The sequence below is a fragment of the Uloborus diversus genome, chromosome 1 (genome assembly GCF_026930045.1).
Source record: "Uloborus diversus isolate 005 chromosome 1, Udiv.v.3.1, whole genome shotgun sequence".
Taxonomy (NCBI): domain Eukaryota; kingdom Metazoa; phylum Arthropoda; class Arachnida; order Araneae; family Uloboridae; genus Uloborus; species Uloborus diversus.
In genome coordinates this window covers 143,156,576-143,175,094 of record NC_072731.1, presented here as the reverse complement: position 1 = coordinate 143,175,094, position 18,519 = coordinate 143,156,576, and the positions used below count along the sequence as shown (strand labels likewise).

The 18,519-nt window shown below is 33.7% G+C and overlaps 1 protein-coding gene across 1 annotated transcript; it reads left to right on the top strand.

Moving 5' to 3' along the window:
• The first annotated feature begins 10,967 nt into the window (after positions 1–10,967).
• Positions 10,968–16,191, top strand: LOC129216059 (uncharacterized). The gene is made up of 2 exons (XM_054850205.1): positions 10,968–11,295; positions 11,456–16,191. The coding sequence occupies exons 1-2, from the start codon at positions 10,968–10,970 to the stop codon at positions 16,189–16,191; spliced, it is 5,064 nt and encodes a 1,687-aa protein (XP_054706180.1).
• Positions 16,192–18,519: the final 2,328 nt, after the last annotated feature.

Sequence of the window (18,519 nt, the reverse complement as noted above, 5' to 3'; positions counted from 1 at the left end):
AAATGTGCACGGCGGCTCCCAATGACTCACGAAGTCTTAACCATTAAGAAGGAATAAAAGACGGAGAGTGTGGAGTTTTCAAATCTTGAAGATTTTGTTCAAGATTCTGTTTAAAGATGAGAAGGAAATAAGATTCGTTGGTGAAAATAACTTTGTTCGTTAAAATTCTAAGCATGGTTACTTCTTCGTAGTTTGTTCAGAGGTACTAAGAGTGAATAAAATAATAGGAAATGGCTTATTTTGTGGAATCAATGAATAATTGCATTGACATCGGGGAAAAAATCCTCTCCCTTCTTATTTTTTAAACGCAAGACCTAACAGTTACGGAGATGAAGTAAAGAAATATTTTCGTAAAAAACTTGATCTCACAATATATTTTTGACAAAGATACTTGTTGTCATTGTTGTTTTCTCAATAAAACCATAAGCTATAATTTAAGGAACGCGTGCACGCGCAAGCACACACGTACACTTAAACACACACGCACACATGCACATTAAAATACACATACATTATAATTTTATGCATATTAACAAAAGCAGATGTTTTCATTTTTGCATTACATTTCAAATCTCCGATCGAAATGAAACACAGACATGACAACTATTGATCATTGTCTTTCCAATCAGAATGTCAGCTTAATTCAACCGTTTTCAGATAAATTCTTAATTTGTGCTTTTCAAATATTCAAACTCAATATCCATAATCAATTAATAGACCCATTGTTAAACTCCTTATGAAAGCAAAAGGTCTGTGGATAACATGTTGGAAGTTACTAAGAGCAGTAACTTTTCATAATTTCTTTAACTTGATAGTTTATTTTATTATTTTTTACTTTTTAGTTTAAAACTTCAAAACGAGTTACTTTCTATACCAAATAGTTGAAATTACCGTTTAGAACATCTTTTTTACAATTGAATATGCCCAGTTTCTTCGCGCTCTGGTACATAATGGGGTGGTTTCCTTCAGACAAAATTACTACTTTTAGTCATTGAAATGGATAGAATGAGCAAAAAAAAAAAAAAAAATACATTGACCCAGAAAATACTTTCATTTTCCCCAACAGTTTTTTTAAATTATTTTTTCAAAATGTCCGATTTTTCAAACAAGGTGTGGTCTTTATGACGTCGCAAATGATGCAATTTGGCTCATCTTTCTACTACGATTCCACGTTATGATAATCAAGCAGCGAATTAAAATTGCGCTCTACGCTTGCTATCAACCATGTCGTTGCCAATACACATGAGTAAAGATGCGAATTAAATATTTTGTTCTGTGAATGGCAACATTGAATGGCATTTCATCATTTGTGATGTCACACGACAGAAGTGTAAACAATGAAAGCGCACCGATTTAAGCAATTTTTTAAAAACATTAAACTTAAATAAATTATTTAAAAAATGGTCAGATCCTATGTTTTTAAGCATGCTCTTTCAGAAAAAATACTTTTAAAATTTTAGAAACGACCCCATTACAAATGATTTTTTTTTTAGAATTACGTTCATATGACTCGATGCGGAATAGCTTTCCTCATAAAATGCATTAATAAACTGAAAATCGCAATTTCTGGACTTACGCTAGTGTATGGACCTGAGGTACAGAATTTACAGTCCAAGCAAAGAAAATCATATGTGATGTTTGTTTATTTCTGGGAAAACAGCATTTAATGTTGAGTAAAAAACAGCTTTTAGCACATTGAAAACGCGAAAAATTTAAACATACACCCACACAATTAAACAAACCAAACGATAAAGAGCCATTCCACAGAAAACGGTCCTTTTATCTCGCACCTGAGGCAACATATATTTCATTTAAAAAAAAATACTTTGAAACATTAATGAACAATTCTTTTTGCTTAACAAATTACAAACATCACGTGCGATTTTTTCAGCAAAAAATTTTGTCATTACCCGCTAAAATTATTACGTTTTAATGCAATTTATAAACCGTTACGTGCGGGATAAAGGGTTTACTTTTTCGTTGAATAGCCCTAAAAAGCTGAACCTTTCAAAGATAAATTTCACTTAAAAAAAAAAACTTGAAATAATAATCATTCGGAGTTTTCAAATAATATATAAACAAGTTAATTGCTGGATATGTTTTAGTAAATTTCTGGTGTATAACGACAAAAGTTATTGTATACTAAAAATAATTGTTCTGATATAAACCTTGTCCATGAAATATGGCGAACGGAAATTCTCAGCGGGAGTTAAATTGTCATATCCCATAAAATAATCTCACTTTATAGTACTGTTGACATTTCGAAGAAAAAATAAGCTAAACCAATACTTTGAGCAATATTACTCTCAGTAATAACCTTACATTCCTGGCCCAAATACATATACGCATGATATTGAGAAGGATTGAAAATCTGAAAATGTCAGAACTAATAGATAAAAGGACCATAACCCTATAAGGGTTTCTATAGAGAGAGGAAGAAGATGGAGGTAACTGTTCCTGCTGATTTTTCTCTTATTTTAAGATGTTTCTTCCTGGCAGGGATCCATTTTATCTGTTCATCATAATGGTAAACATATTGAAAAGTTCTGAGAGGATTTTTTTAAATATACATACATCCTGCACTTTTCATATTTTTCGCTTATAGAAAGAAAAAAATACTCAAAGGGCTGTGAAAATATTAAGGATAATACTTCAAATAAGGCTATGTTGTGTGGAACGTTTTGAAGCTTGTTGTGAATAAATAATACTTACTAAGAAAAAACAATATATAAAAATTAACAGAATTTTATCTTTTTTTTGAGAATTGTATGAGTATGAACTGAAACGTTATTAAGTTTTTTTGCACGTTAAAAATAAACCCAAACTTGGCGACGCGACGGGGCAAGTTTACGCGTTGAAATTCGTAGCACCTGTACAATCGGTTTTACTGTGCCTTACTTAAACGTACCTTGACATGCTTTTCGCTCCGACTGTCTCAAACATTTTTAGTATTTTCCGGCTATTTAGTTTTGAAAATTACCATTTAATTTTTAATTATGTTACACGTTCGTATCTTAAAACTTACAATCATATAATGCTTCAATACCTTCATACCCTTTCAGCTTCAACTTAATACACTATTCAGTCTGTAATAAATTTGGTTTATTTTAGCGATGGTAAGACATTATGTTCAAAACACTAACAGAACCACGTTAGGTGTCAAAATAAATATGCGTAAACGTGCCCGTGTTCGGGGCAAGTTTACGCAACCGACTTGGACTCAAAAATATTTTTTTAACAGTTAAAAACACAAGCTGAGCAACAACTGAATGTACCAATTTTGATTCCATTAACTGCTCCATAAAACCGCAATGTCTAAAATTTCCGAAGTTAAAACATAAAAATTAGAACATTCATTGAAAAAAATCCGCGTTAATGTGCCCCGGTCTAACCTACCCCGAATGAGACAATTATTCTTTCTCTTTTCTATCAAAGTAAATATGAAATTTTTTATAATATTTTTGAGCTTATCAAATATTGTTTAACATATTTTTATATTGAAAATAAAATATTTATATTTTTTAAAAAGTTTGATAGTATCTTTTGGTGTATTTTTTTGTTGACCTCATTGGGGACTCGTGTTCCTAATAAACTAAATCGCCTTTTTTCATTAATTAGTCGACTAATATAATTTAAACAAATTTTCTTATGGTAGGATATTTTTATTTTTTTTAATGAGTAATTTGAGGAGTATAAAAAGAACCGAAATATTGGGTAATGAATCTTAGGTTGTCATAGTAGGCGCAATTATCTCACTCTTAGCTTTTGAGGAAAATTCGACAGACAAGAATGACGGCATATCCGAGACCATAAAAGGGAAAAAAGATCTGCAGTCACCCTCGAAAGATGGGTGAACATTTTGAACATCATTCAATGTAAATGTGCTACAATAGGCAACGGTCAATATAGCTTGTTCTTCGTTAACCGGATACGGGGTCAAAATTATCTTTTTTCACAAAATTTCTCCGGATTTTTAAAAATTTGTTCCAAATATTACGATAAAAAACAAATAAATCGTAATCTTTTAAAATATGAAAAAGTTTGTGTCTCCACCGCTGTCTTTAATATTAACGACCTGATGCGTCCATCACATGGCTTCTTTTTACTCCAATTTAATGCCATGTTCTCATTATTAGCAGTTTTAATGTGATTGAATAGTTACTCTCTAAATATCACCAACAGTGGCCAAATTGAAACCAGATTAATTTTTTTTTTTTTTAGAAATCGCCGAATTTGTCGTTAAGTTGGCGACCAAAAAACTGGCTATATATCGCCAAGTGTCCGCCAAATTATAACATCACTTGAGTTTACATCGAAATTAACAATGATTTCTCCTCGAAAAAGGGGCAAAAAGACCCTCTTTGGAGCATTCGAATGCAACCAAAAAAAAAAAGTGCACAACTAGAACCCACTAGGAGTCTAAGTACCAAATTTCAACTTTCTAGGACATTCCGTTCTTGAGTTATGCGACATACATACATACACACATACGCAAATACATACGTACATACAGACGCCACGAGAAAAGTCGCTGTAATTAACTCGGGGACCGTCCAAATGGATATTTTGGGTGTCTGTACGTTCCTAGGCATATATTCACGTGTGGTCGGGTTTGAAAAAATAAACACAAGATTCATTCGGGGGTTAGCAAAATGGAAATTAAAGCCGATTTTTGAGTGAAAATTTTTTTCGCGAATACAATACTCCTTTTTTTGTAAAAGGAAGTAAAAATCGTCGAATTGATCAAAAAATATCCTTAAATTATCCAAAACAAACAAAAAAAAAGTTTTTAAATGTATATTCTTCGTCAAGAACATTCAACCAAATTTGTTCGAAGAAAATCCACCTTTTAGTTCAGAGTGTTTTATGTATGTCTTAATTTTCTCCATTGTTGATAATGTAAATTAAAAAAAAAAAGCTTAATATCGGGCAAAGGAAAAACTGAATTATGGAAATCAGCAGACCTGGGGTAGATCTTTCGAGGACAAAAAAGTTTTTTCGAATCAGATTATTACCTAAACGGTTGTTGGACGGACAGATTAGCAACCTCACGTTTCCCACTTTCAAGATCTTACATTATTTATTAGTATTACTTTTTCAATACCTATTTAATCACATTAATATTTACATTATTTTGTTTTAGATCTATTTTTATGTTAAATAAGCCTTCTGACTCCAACTTCCCTCCTCTTTGAGAAAGGAGGTTAAAAGTAAGAAAGTAAGAGAAAGGTAAGCCGTCGGTGAGAGAACATTTCCAAACGTTTGGCCACGTGCCATGACTGCCATTCAAAATATATTATTAGGACTCCATCAGAAAATTTTTCTGTTTTTGATTATAATATATGGATGAAGTATAATGATAAACATAATCATGAATTAAGCGAATCCGGGGGGAAAAAAAGAAAATGAATCAAAGCAATATCAATGTTAAGCAAAAAGCAGAAGCTCCCAATATTGGATAAAAAATCCAGGTCTGAACCAGATATAAATATTCTTTTCTTTTACATTTATCGGATACAAGTAATCTTTGCTATCAAAAAGATAACTTTCTGTATTAATATATAGAGCTAATATATCTAGAAAGCATTGCATTTACTGAAATAAAAATGAAAGGAAAAAAAATATCGAAACGAGTCTATTAATCTAGGGCTTGCATTTCTATTAAAGGCTGAATGCATTTCTATGCAACCTATTTCTAGAATTACTCAGAGAAATAGTTAACGTGTTAATAATAAGTGCAGCTACTGTAACGTAGTACTAACGTATTATAAGTGTTTTTTCCTACACATTTTTTCATCTATCTATAAATGAAGATTCATAAATATTTACAATTGCTTTTAAGTTAAATATTTTCAACAAAATTTTTCAATACCCTTGAAGTCACTCCTTAGTTTCATCCCAATTCAGAGTTTTAGTCTATTTTTTTGTTGGCAGAAAATTAAGTAAAATATCACCGCTAAATGTTAGTTTAGTCACATACTCGTATCTCATTATATTATCAATTACTTTAGTGAACCTACAGTGTGATTGAAAAAATATAGTGGGGTTTCAAAAGATTACCTATTAAGGAATATTTTACCTACAGCCTTAAATCAGGATTTAATTAAGAGAGGGTGGCCCAAAGCGGATAGGTTTTCGAAGAATGCTCAAAAATTGTAGTTTTTGTATTTTTATTGCAACAATTTCAGTTTTATTTCCTATCAATGTTCTTGAACTTCAAAATAAAAAGTGATTTTTGTATTATTTCAAACCCAATATTTATTTATTAAAAAAAATTTACAAACATCTGAAAAACCCGCTTTGCCCTACCAGGGAACCCAAAGCGGGTAAGCTTAACTAATTGTGATTTGATACATTTGCCAAACAAAATAGTTGACTCTAGCTACATGCCATTATATAAAAATTATATAAAACAGTAGTACTTATCCAATTTAAAGTCAGCACATTTGTTTATAAAACATAAAGAAATAACTGATTAAATTAATAGACTAATAAATTACCATCCTAAAAATAAATTTTCAAAGTTATACTTATCCTATTGAAATAGAAACTCTAAGTCAGCAGACTAGTCAAAAAATTATAAATAAATATACATGATTAAATTCTATATCGGCTTTACCCTACCCGCTTTGCCCAAAGGCACGTTTATTATTTCAATAATTATAACCTTGAATTTAAAAAAGAAACAAACGAAATGACTATCGTAGTTTGTAGGTGAATGGCGTCAGAATAACATATTATAATTGCCAATCAAAAAAAAAAAAAAAAAAAAAAAACTGGTCTTCGACTAATCAGAAGTTACAAAACTTCATTTTGTTTTACAAGTGTATAATTTTTTTTTTTAAATTTTAAGTTTGGTTGCGCCATGCCGCTTCACTGCTGCTTCGACATACGTATGCATCGCCGCTTACACACCATGAGGGGGGGTACGGCATACGAAGGCTTACCCGCTTTGGGCCACCCCCTCCTACTGGATGGAGCATGTTCAGTCATTGGCTTAGGAAAAGTTGAGGTAAACATCCAGAGTCACGTGATTCAACTCCGACGAATGGGCGACCACGTTTTACGTAAAACTAATGAATGAAACCTGCTTTTATCTAACACTTGTCTTCAAATGCTATCATGTGACTTAGGATGTTTTCTTCAATTATTTGCTTCAAGAACAAAAGTTGTAAAGTTTCAATTGGCTAAACATGAGATGTCTCTGTGTGTTATCGCATGTGTCGCAATGGTTTCTATGTGAAATCATTACAAAAATGTGTAAACACCCGCTTTGTATACTATACATAGTAGGGCTCGACCGATGGCATTTTTCGGCCGATGGACCGATGCCGATTGTTGGCCGATTGTTCAAAGCCGGCCGATGGCCGATTGTTTTCCTCCAAATGGCCGATGGCCGATGCCGTTGGCCGATGGCAAAAAAAAAAAAAAAAAAAAAAAATTAACAGAAATAAATTGATAAGACTGTCAGGGATTTAAAGGATCATTGATTCATTTCACTTTATTTCCTTTCTACGAAATAAGGAATTGTAATCATAAAAAAAATCAGATTTCGACCTAAATTTTTTTTTTTACAATCACCCCAGTTTACACTTCACAAGTTTTTTCGCCACATATGTACTTGCACATGTACCCTAAGAACATGTAGATGACCGAAATATTCATTTTGAACGGCCTCCTTAGTTAATTATCGCAATTTCTCTTGTGATGTCTTCATGCGCGTAAACTAGTGTCACTCAAAAACATTATGAAATAGTAAGTTGAAAATTCATACGTACGTAGTATGATCTAAAAGTTCGAGGACAAGTTGTATAAAACCTTACCCTGAATAGTTCACATCACCGAAGTACATCTATCTACAAAATAGTCACCTTGAACGACTCTGCACTTCTGCCAACGTACGTATAGCTTTTAGAAGGACACCTTGAAGACATTTATCGCAACCTCCTGCAAGGCTTCTTGCGCTGCTGCTTTAACTTCATCGTGGGGATGAAGGCGACTTTCATGTTGAGAATGCACGGTTCGATTGGTCAATACTCTGATACAACAAACAAATACCATAACGTTTCGTCGGACTTAGCTCCGTGTGACTTTTACCTGTTCCCAGCAAAAAAAAAAAAAAAAAAAAAAAAACGTTTGCATGAACGCCGCTTTTTTAGCCTACTTTCCCAGTAAAAGTCAGAAAAAGAAGAAAAAGCATGAAAGAAGGTTTAATGCATCTTAAAAATATCGCGAAAAACAAAAAAAAAGTCAAAAATAAATAAAATAATTAAATAAATATCGAAAAATTAAAAATTTCAAAGTAGGGTATTAAGATGGGGGAAATGTCTTTCGGTCTGTCCCCCCCCCCTAATAACTTTTGAATGAATTGTCCGATTCGAATAAACTTTTTCTTGTTCGAAAGATCTCGGCGAGGACACCTCATTCCAATATTTCGCTTTTTGATTTGAACTATTTTTTGTTCAATTTTGAACAGTTCAAAAAAAAAATTAACATTAGCGCCTACGGGGAAATCGAAGGCAATTTCGAACTGTGAGGCGAATTTGCTTCAAACAAACTTTGTAGGAAAAAGCGTTTGATGAAAAACTTGTATATAAAATATCTGTTTGATTTGAACAATTTTCCGTTCAATTTTGAACAGTTCAAATCCCTTAACATTAGTGCCTACGGGGAAACTGAAAGTCAATGTAGATTCCGTACTTGAAGGCGGATTTTTTTTTCAAGAAATTTTGTTAGAAATAGGTCTTGAGGCCAAACTTCAGATCCCGACTCCGCTAATTTAGGGGCACCTGACTCCGAATCCGACTCCTGTGCCCGACTATTAATTGGACTCCTACTTTGTAGCTTGGCAAAAATTTATACACGGAGGGCAAATGACTGACTCCAACTCTTGGATATTCGTCTCCAACTCCTTTATCCCACAATGAGATTGACTCCGACTCCGACTCCGCAGTTATGGTTTTAACTGTGAAATAATTATTGTTGATATGACTTGTTTTTATTTTCTCGCTTACGTTTTAGTTTAGGTATTCAGTTTCCGGTGAATAAACTCGAAGTCATTTATGTTTCTACATAAAGATATGCGCAGACGATTTTTTATTTATTTATTTATTTATTTATTTTTGACAATGAAAAATATTTTTTAAGTTGACATTTTATTGTTTTTATTTATTTTGGTAAGTGCATTAATTCATTTAAAAAATTATTTTTGGCAACAGGGGAAAAAGAAACGATTTTTTTTTTTTTTTTTTTTGATATGGTGTATTTATTTTAATTATTATTATTATTTTTTTTGGTTTTGAAAGCTGTTAAAGATATTTTTTTTAATGGAAAAAAGTGTATTAGCTGCTTTGTTTAAAAGGTGCTGCTATTTTATTTGGTCGTTTTTTTTTTTTTTTTTTTTTTTTTTTTTTTTTTTTACGCATCTAATTTTTTTAGATGTGTGAGGAATATTTTATTCCAAAAAATCAGCTTAAAATAGTAAAAAAATATGTTTGGAACAATTTGCGATTTTAGCTATTTTTGAGAATATTGATCAGGTATAAGAAAGTAGTATGGGTATACGGGAAAGTATGCTTGTATAATTCTAGACAGAACTTCTTGTTCTGTCAGGAGGAGATAAAGCTGCATCACAGAAGGTAGCGAAAAATGGCTTCCAGGAGTGTTTCCAAAAGTTATATGAACACTGGCAGAAGTACATAGTCCCTCAAACTGACCTATTGAAGGTGGATGTGCTTCGGGAATGTGAACTATTCTGTAGAAGGTTTTATATAGCTTGTCCCCTGAACTTTTGGATCGTACCACATACAATCTGTAGTTATGCTTCTCCTTTTCAGACTGCTGTATGATGGAAAACGAAGAACAACAGCCAAAAAAAAAAAAAAAAAAGGAAGAAAAACAAAAAGACTATTTAATAAATAATTGTTTTTTTTCTTAATTGAACATATAACTAAGATTTCAGTAATATCTTAATAACGTATGGATTTAGGTACACTAAACATAGTTAAAAAACATTATAATATGTTGTTTAATCATTCAAAAAAGAAATTAAGAATAAAACTATGAAACCGTCAACAAATTACGCAATTCAAGTGTAAATATTGCACGTACACTGTTAAAACTACAGGTTGCGTTTGGCACCTTTCAGGGGTGAAACGCTTGTTCACCAGCGACACCCAATACGGAGCCAAAATCACACCTCTTATTAGGGTGAAAAACGGGCACCTTTTAAAAGACAGACAGCGGCGGTGAAAAGAAGGAACCTTCAGAGAGATAAATGGCACCGTTACTGATTTCTACAGTAGATCCTCTCTCCCCCCTCCCCCGTATTGTGTGCATTTTTGAATATTATTGTGTTTATTGTTTATGCTTATGATATACAAAGTCTTGGTACGTTTTTCACATTGAATTGATTTTGGGTTAAAATTTGTCATTTAAGGCTGTTAGCGAGAATCTTGAAGAGAACGAGGGTCTTTAAGGGGAAAGAGGGCGTGGCTACAGGCCAGCTGCTTAATATCATCAAACTTGTATATAGTTCTATGTTCGTCCGTGTCTGTGAGTAGTTGTAGTGAATAAAACGATGTGAAAGGCAGTGGAGTTGTGTTCTTTGTGCTCTTGTATTAATATGGTATCAACGAATTTAGCGGATTCATTTTTTTGTGATCATATTTTTTGGTGTCAGGAGTGGGGTGGGATGCCACAGAGTATTTTGTTGAGTTGAGAATGGTGTTGAGTGTAGTAAGGTGTTGAATTGTGCAAGAGGTGTCGATTCCAATCTTTGTTAAGAGGTATTGTGATTTTAGATTTTTGTGGAAGGTTATATTGCAATACTACATAGTTAGTAATTTAGAAAAGGTTAAATTTGAATGATGATGCTTTAATTGTGCTACTTATGTGATTTACTGTTATTTTTTATAAGTTATTATTGTGTGTAACTAATTAATTCTATTTTATTGTTATTATTCATAATGAGTATTAGAACATTAAAAAAGAGCGAGCTATTACTCGTTGCTGAGGAATTAGATTTAAAGATCCCTCCTAATGCAAAAGTAATTCAGTTGAAAGAATTAATTGAAAATTCGGAAATTTATAAGAGTGATATAGAATTCGTGGAAAGTGTTGTTCATAATATTTTAGAGGAGAATAAGCTCACATTGGAAAGAGAACTGTCAGATAGTGAAGCTAAATTAGAGTTAGAGAGAATAAAACTATCGCAGTTAGAGAGAGAATTAGAATTAGCAAGCATTAAAAAGGATTTATCACAAGTTCCAAATTCTGAATTAGAAATATCTAATCGTAGTACTGAAAGTTTAATTAAAAGCGTTAAAACATTGACAATTTCAGTACCTTCTAGGGCAGAATCGTTTAATCTCTTTTTTCAGTCCATTGAAAAGGCATTCAAAACAAAAAAATGTGCCGGAACAACTGAAAGCGGAAATTCTATTAAATATTCTAGGAGAAAAATTAACAAATTTAATGGTTCACATGAGTGAGGAAGATGTAAATGATTATGATAAACTCAAAGCAACGATTTTAAAAGAATTTCAGCCAACGCCTCAAGTGTGCTTAAATCAATTTCGATATGCTCAAAAATTACCTAGCGAAAATTACGTGCAATTCGCGTCCAGATTAAGTGCTAATTTTGAATATTATTGTCGGCTAAGAGATGTGAGTGATTTTAAATCAGTGTGTGAATTAATGGTTTCAGATAAACTGTTTAGTGAAATCGATCGAGATTTGAAAACTCATATAGCTGTAAAACAGGGTGAGAAATGGTTTAAACCGCAAGAATTAGGCCGAGAGTGCGACATTTATCTGTCATCGAGAGGTAAACCAAAATCTGAGTCGTTTCCTCCTAAATCCTTTTCAGGAAGTGAAAATAAGAAAAGCGAAGGAAATAATTCGCGCAGATATTCTTCCAATACTGAGGGAAATAATTATCGTAAACGGGGTTCATATGAAATTCACCATGTAAATAAATTTCGTAGTAATAGTTCTAGAGATGTTTCCAATGTATATTTATCAGGAGCAAAAAATATTCATTGTATTTTGTGTAAAACAGGCGAAACTCATGCGATAAGCGAATGTCCGAATTTTAAAGACATTTCGGTAAGCGAGAGAGTAGATATTGTAAAAAGGAATAATTTGTGCTTCAAATGTCTCTCTTCTGGGTGCAGTGTAAAATTCTGTAAGGCAAGAAACTGTTTCTGTGGAAAACCGCATCATCAAATGATTCATTTTCCGAAAGAGGCCAGGGAGGGTAAAAATCCCCCTGAAGAGGAGAGCGCAGTTTCAACAAGTAATAATTCTTCCGTCTCTAGGTCAAGAGTGTCTAACGTTTTACTTTTAACTTGCAACGCATATGCTAGCAATCCTAAGGATGGGAGAGGAATAAACAAATTTACGAGGATTTTATGCGATAACGGATCAGACCGGAGTTGGATTCGAAGATCCTTAGCAGATTGTTTAAAACTAAATTCCATCAGAAAGGAAAGACTGTCGGTTTTTTCTTTTGGTTCAGTAAGGCCCGTTGAGAAAATTTATGATGTAGCCGAGATAAAGTTAACAAATAGATATGATCCTAATAAAATCATTCAGTTTGAAGTTTTAATTACAGATACGATAACTGCAGCCCCTAACTCTGTTCCAAATGCAGAAATTTTGAACACTATGCGTTCGCGAGGATTGATTTTGGCCGATTGTTTCGAGAGCGATATACAAATCGAAGTATTAATTGGCGCAGATGTATTTTGGCAGATCGTTGACTCTACGAGATTTGAGAAAATAAACAAAACAATTACTTGTGTTCCAACGGTATTTGGTTTCGCGCTACAAGGAACTCAGTTAAGTGACTCACAGTGCTTAAAAAATGAAGTGGCGTCAAATCTCTGTGTTGCGGCTACAGACGTTCAGATTCTGCGGGAACTCGAAGCATTGGGAATAAAAGAAAAGGAGGAATTAAATTCGGTAGATAAGGCTTTCGTTGAAGAATTTGAGAAAGGATTAAAATTCGTAGATGGGAGATACGAAACAAATCTAATGTGGAAGAAAGATCCTAATGAGTTAGCGAACAATTTTACGTTAGCTAAAAAGCAATTTGAAGAGTTAAAAAGGGTTTTAAATGAAAACGAATGGGTTGCAAATGAATATAAGGAAATTGTGAATGAGCAAGTTAAAATGGGAATTATTGAAGAGTGTGATAGGGATAGTAAGGAATATTTTATGCCCCATAGAGCTGTCGTCAGGGCAGATAAAGAAACAACCAAAGTTCGTATTGTGTACAATTGTAGTTCTAAATCAAAGGGTAATTTATCTCTTAATGATTGTTTAGAAACTGGCCCGAATTTAAATCCAAATATACTTGATATCATTTTAAATTTTCGTAAATTCAAGATAGCTTTTAATGCAGACATTGAGAAAGCATTTTTAATGATTGGTATTCCCGAAAGAGATAGAAAGTTTTTAAAATTTCTTTGGTATTCAGATAGTCCTAGTGAAGAATTTAAATACATGCAAATGAAAAGAGTAACATTCGGTTGCAAACCGTCTCCGTTTATTCTAAGTGCTACAATTAAGCATCACATTCAAAAGTTTGAGAATACACACCCTAAATCAGTTGAGATGTTAAAATCTTCGCTGTATGTTGATGACTTGTATTTTGGTGGAAATAGTGTGAGCGAAGTTTTAAATTTGTCATCTGATGCTGTAACTATTCTGAAGGCAGGAGGTTTTAACTTGAGGAAATTGAGGTCTAACAGCAAAGAGTTAGAAGAACTATGGGTGCAGACGGGACTAAAGGAACGGGAGTCGGTTGATGTTAGCCAAGTGAAAGTGTTGGGGTTAAACTGGAATCCAGAGCAAGATGAGTTGTCGTTGGATCTAAAAGGGATATTTAAAGGATTGAAATCATTGAAGAACAGTAAGAGGTGCGTTTTACAGACTGCAGCTAGTATTTTTGATCCGGTTGGGTTGATTGCTCCGTTCGTTGTACGTATTAAGTTATTGTTGCAGGAAATTTGGGAGAGAGCAATTGATTGGGATGAAGAGTTGCCAGAAGACTTGCGGGAAAAATGGGTAAAGTGGTGTGGAGAAACTGACAAAATGAGTGAAATAAAAATTCCTAGGCATTGTTTAGAAAGCTGTGTTGGTGAGAAGGCTGAAGTACACGTATTTTGTGATGCGTCATTGAGGGCGTATGGAGCTGTTGTATATTTCAGGTTTCGTGATAAATATGGGAAGTATAAGGTGTCTTTTGTGTTGTCAAAGAGTAGAGTAGCACCGCTAAAGAAATTAACGTTACCTCGCTTAGAGTTGATGGCTCTTGTGATAGGTTCTAGATTGGGAAGTTATCTCAAGACAGTTTTCGGAGACATGATTCAAAATATTGTGTATTGGAGTGACTCTTTGATTGCGTTGTACTGGGTAAAGGGTTGTGCCAAGCGTTGGAAAATGTTTGTAGCAAATCGTGTTTTGGAGATTCAGGAGAAGTCGAATCCCAGCGACTGGAAATTTTGCCCCTCGGAAAAAAATCCAGCAGATTTACTAACTAGAGGAATTTCAATGGAAGATCTGTTGTTGAATAAATTGTGGAGGTTAGGACCAGATTGGCTTCAGGAGAGTTGTGAAGGATGGCCGGAGCAGGTGTTCAAATCTGCAAGTTGTGACAATGTAGAGGTTTTACGGGAGAAAAGAAGTGAAGTAACTAATGTTATGGTTGTTCAGGTGGAACTGGTCGAAAATTTGTACAATAGAATTTCGGTTTGGAGTAAATTGCAAAGAATTGTTGCATGGTGTCTTAGATTTATTAGAAATGCGCGAGGAATGAAAGTTAATTCTTCATTTCTTCAAGTTGATGAGTTGCGAGAGGCGCATAACCAAGTAATTAAAGCAGTACAGAGAACTGTGTTTAGTACTGAAATTGCAACTTTAGAGAAAGGGAAAGTTTTGAAGTCTGGAAATTTGTCACAGTTAAATCCCTTCATTGACAGTGAAGGCCTACTTAGAGTTGGCGGACGTTTGAAAAATGCAAATTTGGCAGAGAGTGTAAAACATCCTCTTATATTGCCAAAGAAACATCCTGTGACTGAAATGGTCATAAGATACTACCATATAATGTATTTACATGCAGGTATACACTTACTTAGTGCATCAATTCGACAGAAGTATTGGATCGTGTGTGCAAGATCTGCAATTCGTAAAGTAGTGAGAAACTGTGTAACTTGTTGTAGATTTCGTTCGGAATTTTCGCAACAAATAATGGCAAATTTACCGTCAGCTAGAGTGAATCCTGGAAGAGCCTTTTTGAAATGTGGTACAGATTTCGCTGGACCGTTTCTTGTTACCCCTCGTCGTGGAAGAGGAGTTAAAGCGTTAAAAATGTACGTGTGCATATTTGTGTGTTTTATTGTTAAGGCCGTGCATCTTGAAATAGTAAGCGACCTAAGTACTGAAGCGTGCCTTTCAGCTTTGAAGAGATTCATCGCTCGCAGAGGAAAACCTCTGGAAATATACAGTGACTGTGGAACCAACTACATCGGTGCGAAAAATTATTGGAAAGCGTGTTCAAGAGATCTTGGTCAATATCTAGCCGATGAAGGTGTGTCGTGGAAGCTGAACATTCCATCAGCTCCCCATTATGGTGGCCTCTGGGAAGCCGCAGTAAAAGCGATGAAATTTCACTTGCGAAGAGTAATGAAATCACAGATATTAACTGTTGAGGAGTTTTCTACTGTCTTAGCTGAAGTAGAAGCAGCGCTGAATTCCAGACCACTTGTTTCTGCATCAGATTGTGCTGATGACTATTGTGTTCTAACACCTGGTCATTTTCTCATTGGCTCGGAGTTAAAGAGCGTACCTGAGCCTGATGTTACCAATGAGAAAATTAGCATTGGTGAAAGATATAAACTAACATCACAAATTTCACAATCCTTCTGGAAAGCATGGTCGAAGGACTATTTAACGCAGTTGCAAGTGCGCAACAAATGGAAAACCCCATGCGTGGATTTGTGCTGCAATGACATAGTGTTAATCAAGGACGAGAATTTGCCACCCCTCAAATGGAGGATGGCAAGAGTAACTGAAACTATTGACAGCAGTGACAGCAGAGTACGTGCTGTAACTTTAAAAACATCGACAGGTGAATTGAGAAGACCAATTCACAAATTGGTTAAACTTCCTATTGAACATAAATGATTCAATGTGCATTTCATTTTATAATTTTTATTTTCCATGTCAAACGTGTACTTTAAATTCTACATTTTTAAGGTGAATTAGTGTTATTATGGTTTTTATGTTCAATCTAGTGTATTTTGTATCATTGTAATGTTAATGTGTATAAGCTTGGATGACATGGTCATCGGGGCCCCAGTGTGTTAGCGAGAATCTTGAAGAGAACGAGGGTCTTTAAGGGGAAAGAGGGCGTGGCTACAGGCCAGCTGCTTAATATCATCAAACTTGTATATAGTTCTATGTTCGTCCGTGTCTGTGAGTAGTTGTAGTGAATAAAACGATGTGAAAGGCAGTGGAGTTGTGTTCTTTGTGCTCTTGTATTAATATGGTATCAACGAATTTAGCGGATTCATTTTTTTGTGAACAAAGGCATTTGATCACATTTCAGACTTTCCAACATGATTTAGAAGCGTTCATGACTTCAATTCCTCTATCCGAGTTCTAACTCTCATATAAACCCTTGGATTGCTCTGTAGTTTTAAATGGATATTGACATTTACTACAGCATAATACCAAAAATTAAGAATGTAGGCATCTATGGATAATTTACGGACACATTCAACATTTTTCAGTTATATTACAATCACGGAAAAATCAAATCGTTTCATAAATTGCAGGCGTTTTATAAACGTTCAAAATATTTTAATCAAGAGTAACATATTGATACGTATGCATATATGGTTCGACATTTGAATATCCTATTTGAACATAAGTAATCTAAAAAAGCACTTTTTTTTTCTTTTTTAAATAGGAACTTTTTTGACATTAAAATCAAAACAAATTTTTGGCAGCCCACATAATAAAAAAGCATTGGAAACAGAAATCAGAAAAAAAGTAATAATAAACGCGTCTAGACAATGCATTCGTTTTTTTTTTTTAAATAACACCAACGAAATATTTTTACGTAATGAGTCATGGCATGAAACACACAGAGAGATTTCTTTTCCAAGCGTCTTTTTTTTTCCTTTGATTCGTCTACGCAGCTATTTTATTGAGAAGATAAAGACATTTAGTGTATCTGCTGTAGCAGTTAAGTTACATCGTTAAATTTTCATAACGGTTACTTATTAATTATTTCGTATTGCTAACAATAAACATTTTGGGGAAAATCCGCGAGACCGCTGACGCGACAAGCAAGTAACAGCATATATTAGTACACATGATAGAAAAAGCCATACATCACTATGTTAAAACGGTTTAAACAAGAAGTAGTACTCAATTTACTTTGTTGAAACTCGACTCTGAAAACACTAAAAGCCCGTTGGAAAGCCTTAAATGTTATACCATGATTAAATGACTGTACTTACGCAAGGTTTTGAAGGTTTGTCCCAGAAATGTTGAATTTTAATCCAGTTTAGTTGTCAATTCAATGTGAAAATTTAATGTACCAACAACTACGTTGCAGCATCGTCGTCCGCCATTAAAGTGGCTGAACTGAACTTATCCCGGATTGCGAGCGAGGCACCTTTGCGGAGGAAAAGAGTCGCTATTGGCTACTGCGTGAGCTGATGGCCCTTCATTACCTTCTTTCATCCACTGAGGTGCTAAAAGATATCGGAACAATATTTCCTAGCCTCTGTGACTCCCTATGGCTCCGTCTTTGCACCCTAAGGCGGAAAATCGCACCTATCTGGCTCCTCCGGTTTTAACAGTGTAGACAATTTTTAGTCATCAAGTTAAACAAAAAAGGTAACAGATAAATTACAATATTAAATCATAATAGGAATATTTTTATACTTATTTAAAATTTATGAATAGAAAAGTTTGCATTTTTGATAAAAGCTATAACAGTGATAAATTTTGCGGAAAAAATAAATAGCCATGAAAAAAGCGAGGTTTTTAAAACGCAGCTACAATAAAGAAATTCAATATTTGCACCAAGTTAATAACTGAATACATATACTACTTGATGTGATGTTTGCACACGCAGTATTGAACAATTTGATTGTTTAATCTTTTATGAAGCACTACAAACAAGTTCTAATTGAATTTTTCAATTGAACAATAATTTTCTGATATTTAAAAAATTGTATAATAGAGAATCCTTGAAACTTTTCTATAACATCTTATAAAAAATATGATGAAAACTTATTCATTCATTTTATATAAAAACATAAAAATAGTTACTTACGACAGAAAAAAAAAATCGATCGCTAATAATGGTGCAAAAAAGATGGCGCATTGCGAAATATAGGTGAAACAAGGATAAGAAATACGCAAAATGACATTTCTTGACCAAAATAAATAATCGCCAAATATTTAAGAAATACTTGAAACGACGAGGGTGGGTTA

Coding starts and splice junctions, on each gene's coding strand:
- LOC129216059 (XM_054850205.1), top strand. CDS start 10,968: ATGAGTATTAGAACATTAAAAAAGAGCGAGCTATTACTCGTTGCTGAG. Junction 11,296..11,455: donor TGAATTAGAAATATCTAATC/GTAGTACTGAAA, acceptor TAAATATTCTAG/GAGAAAAATTAACAAATTTA.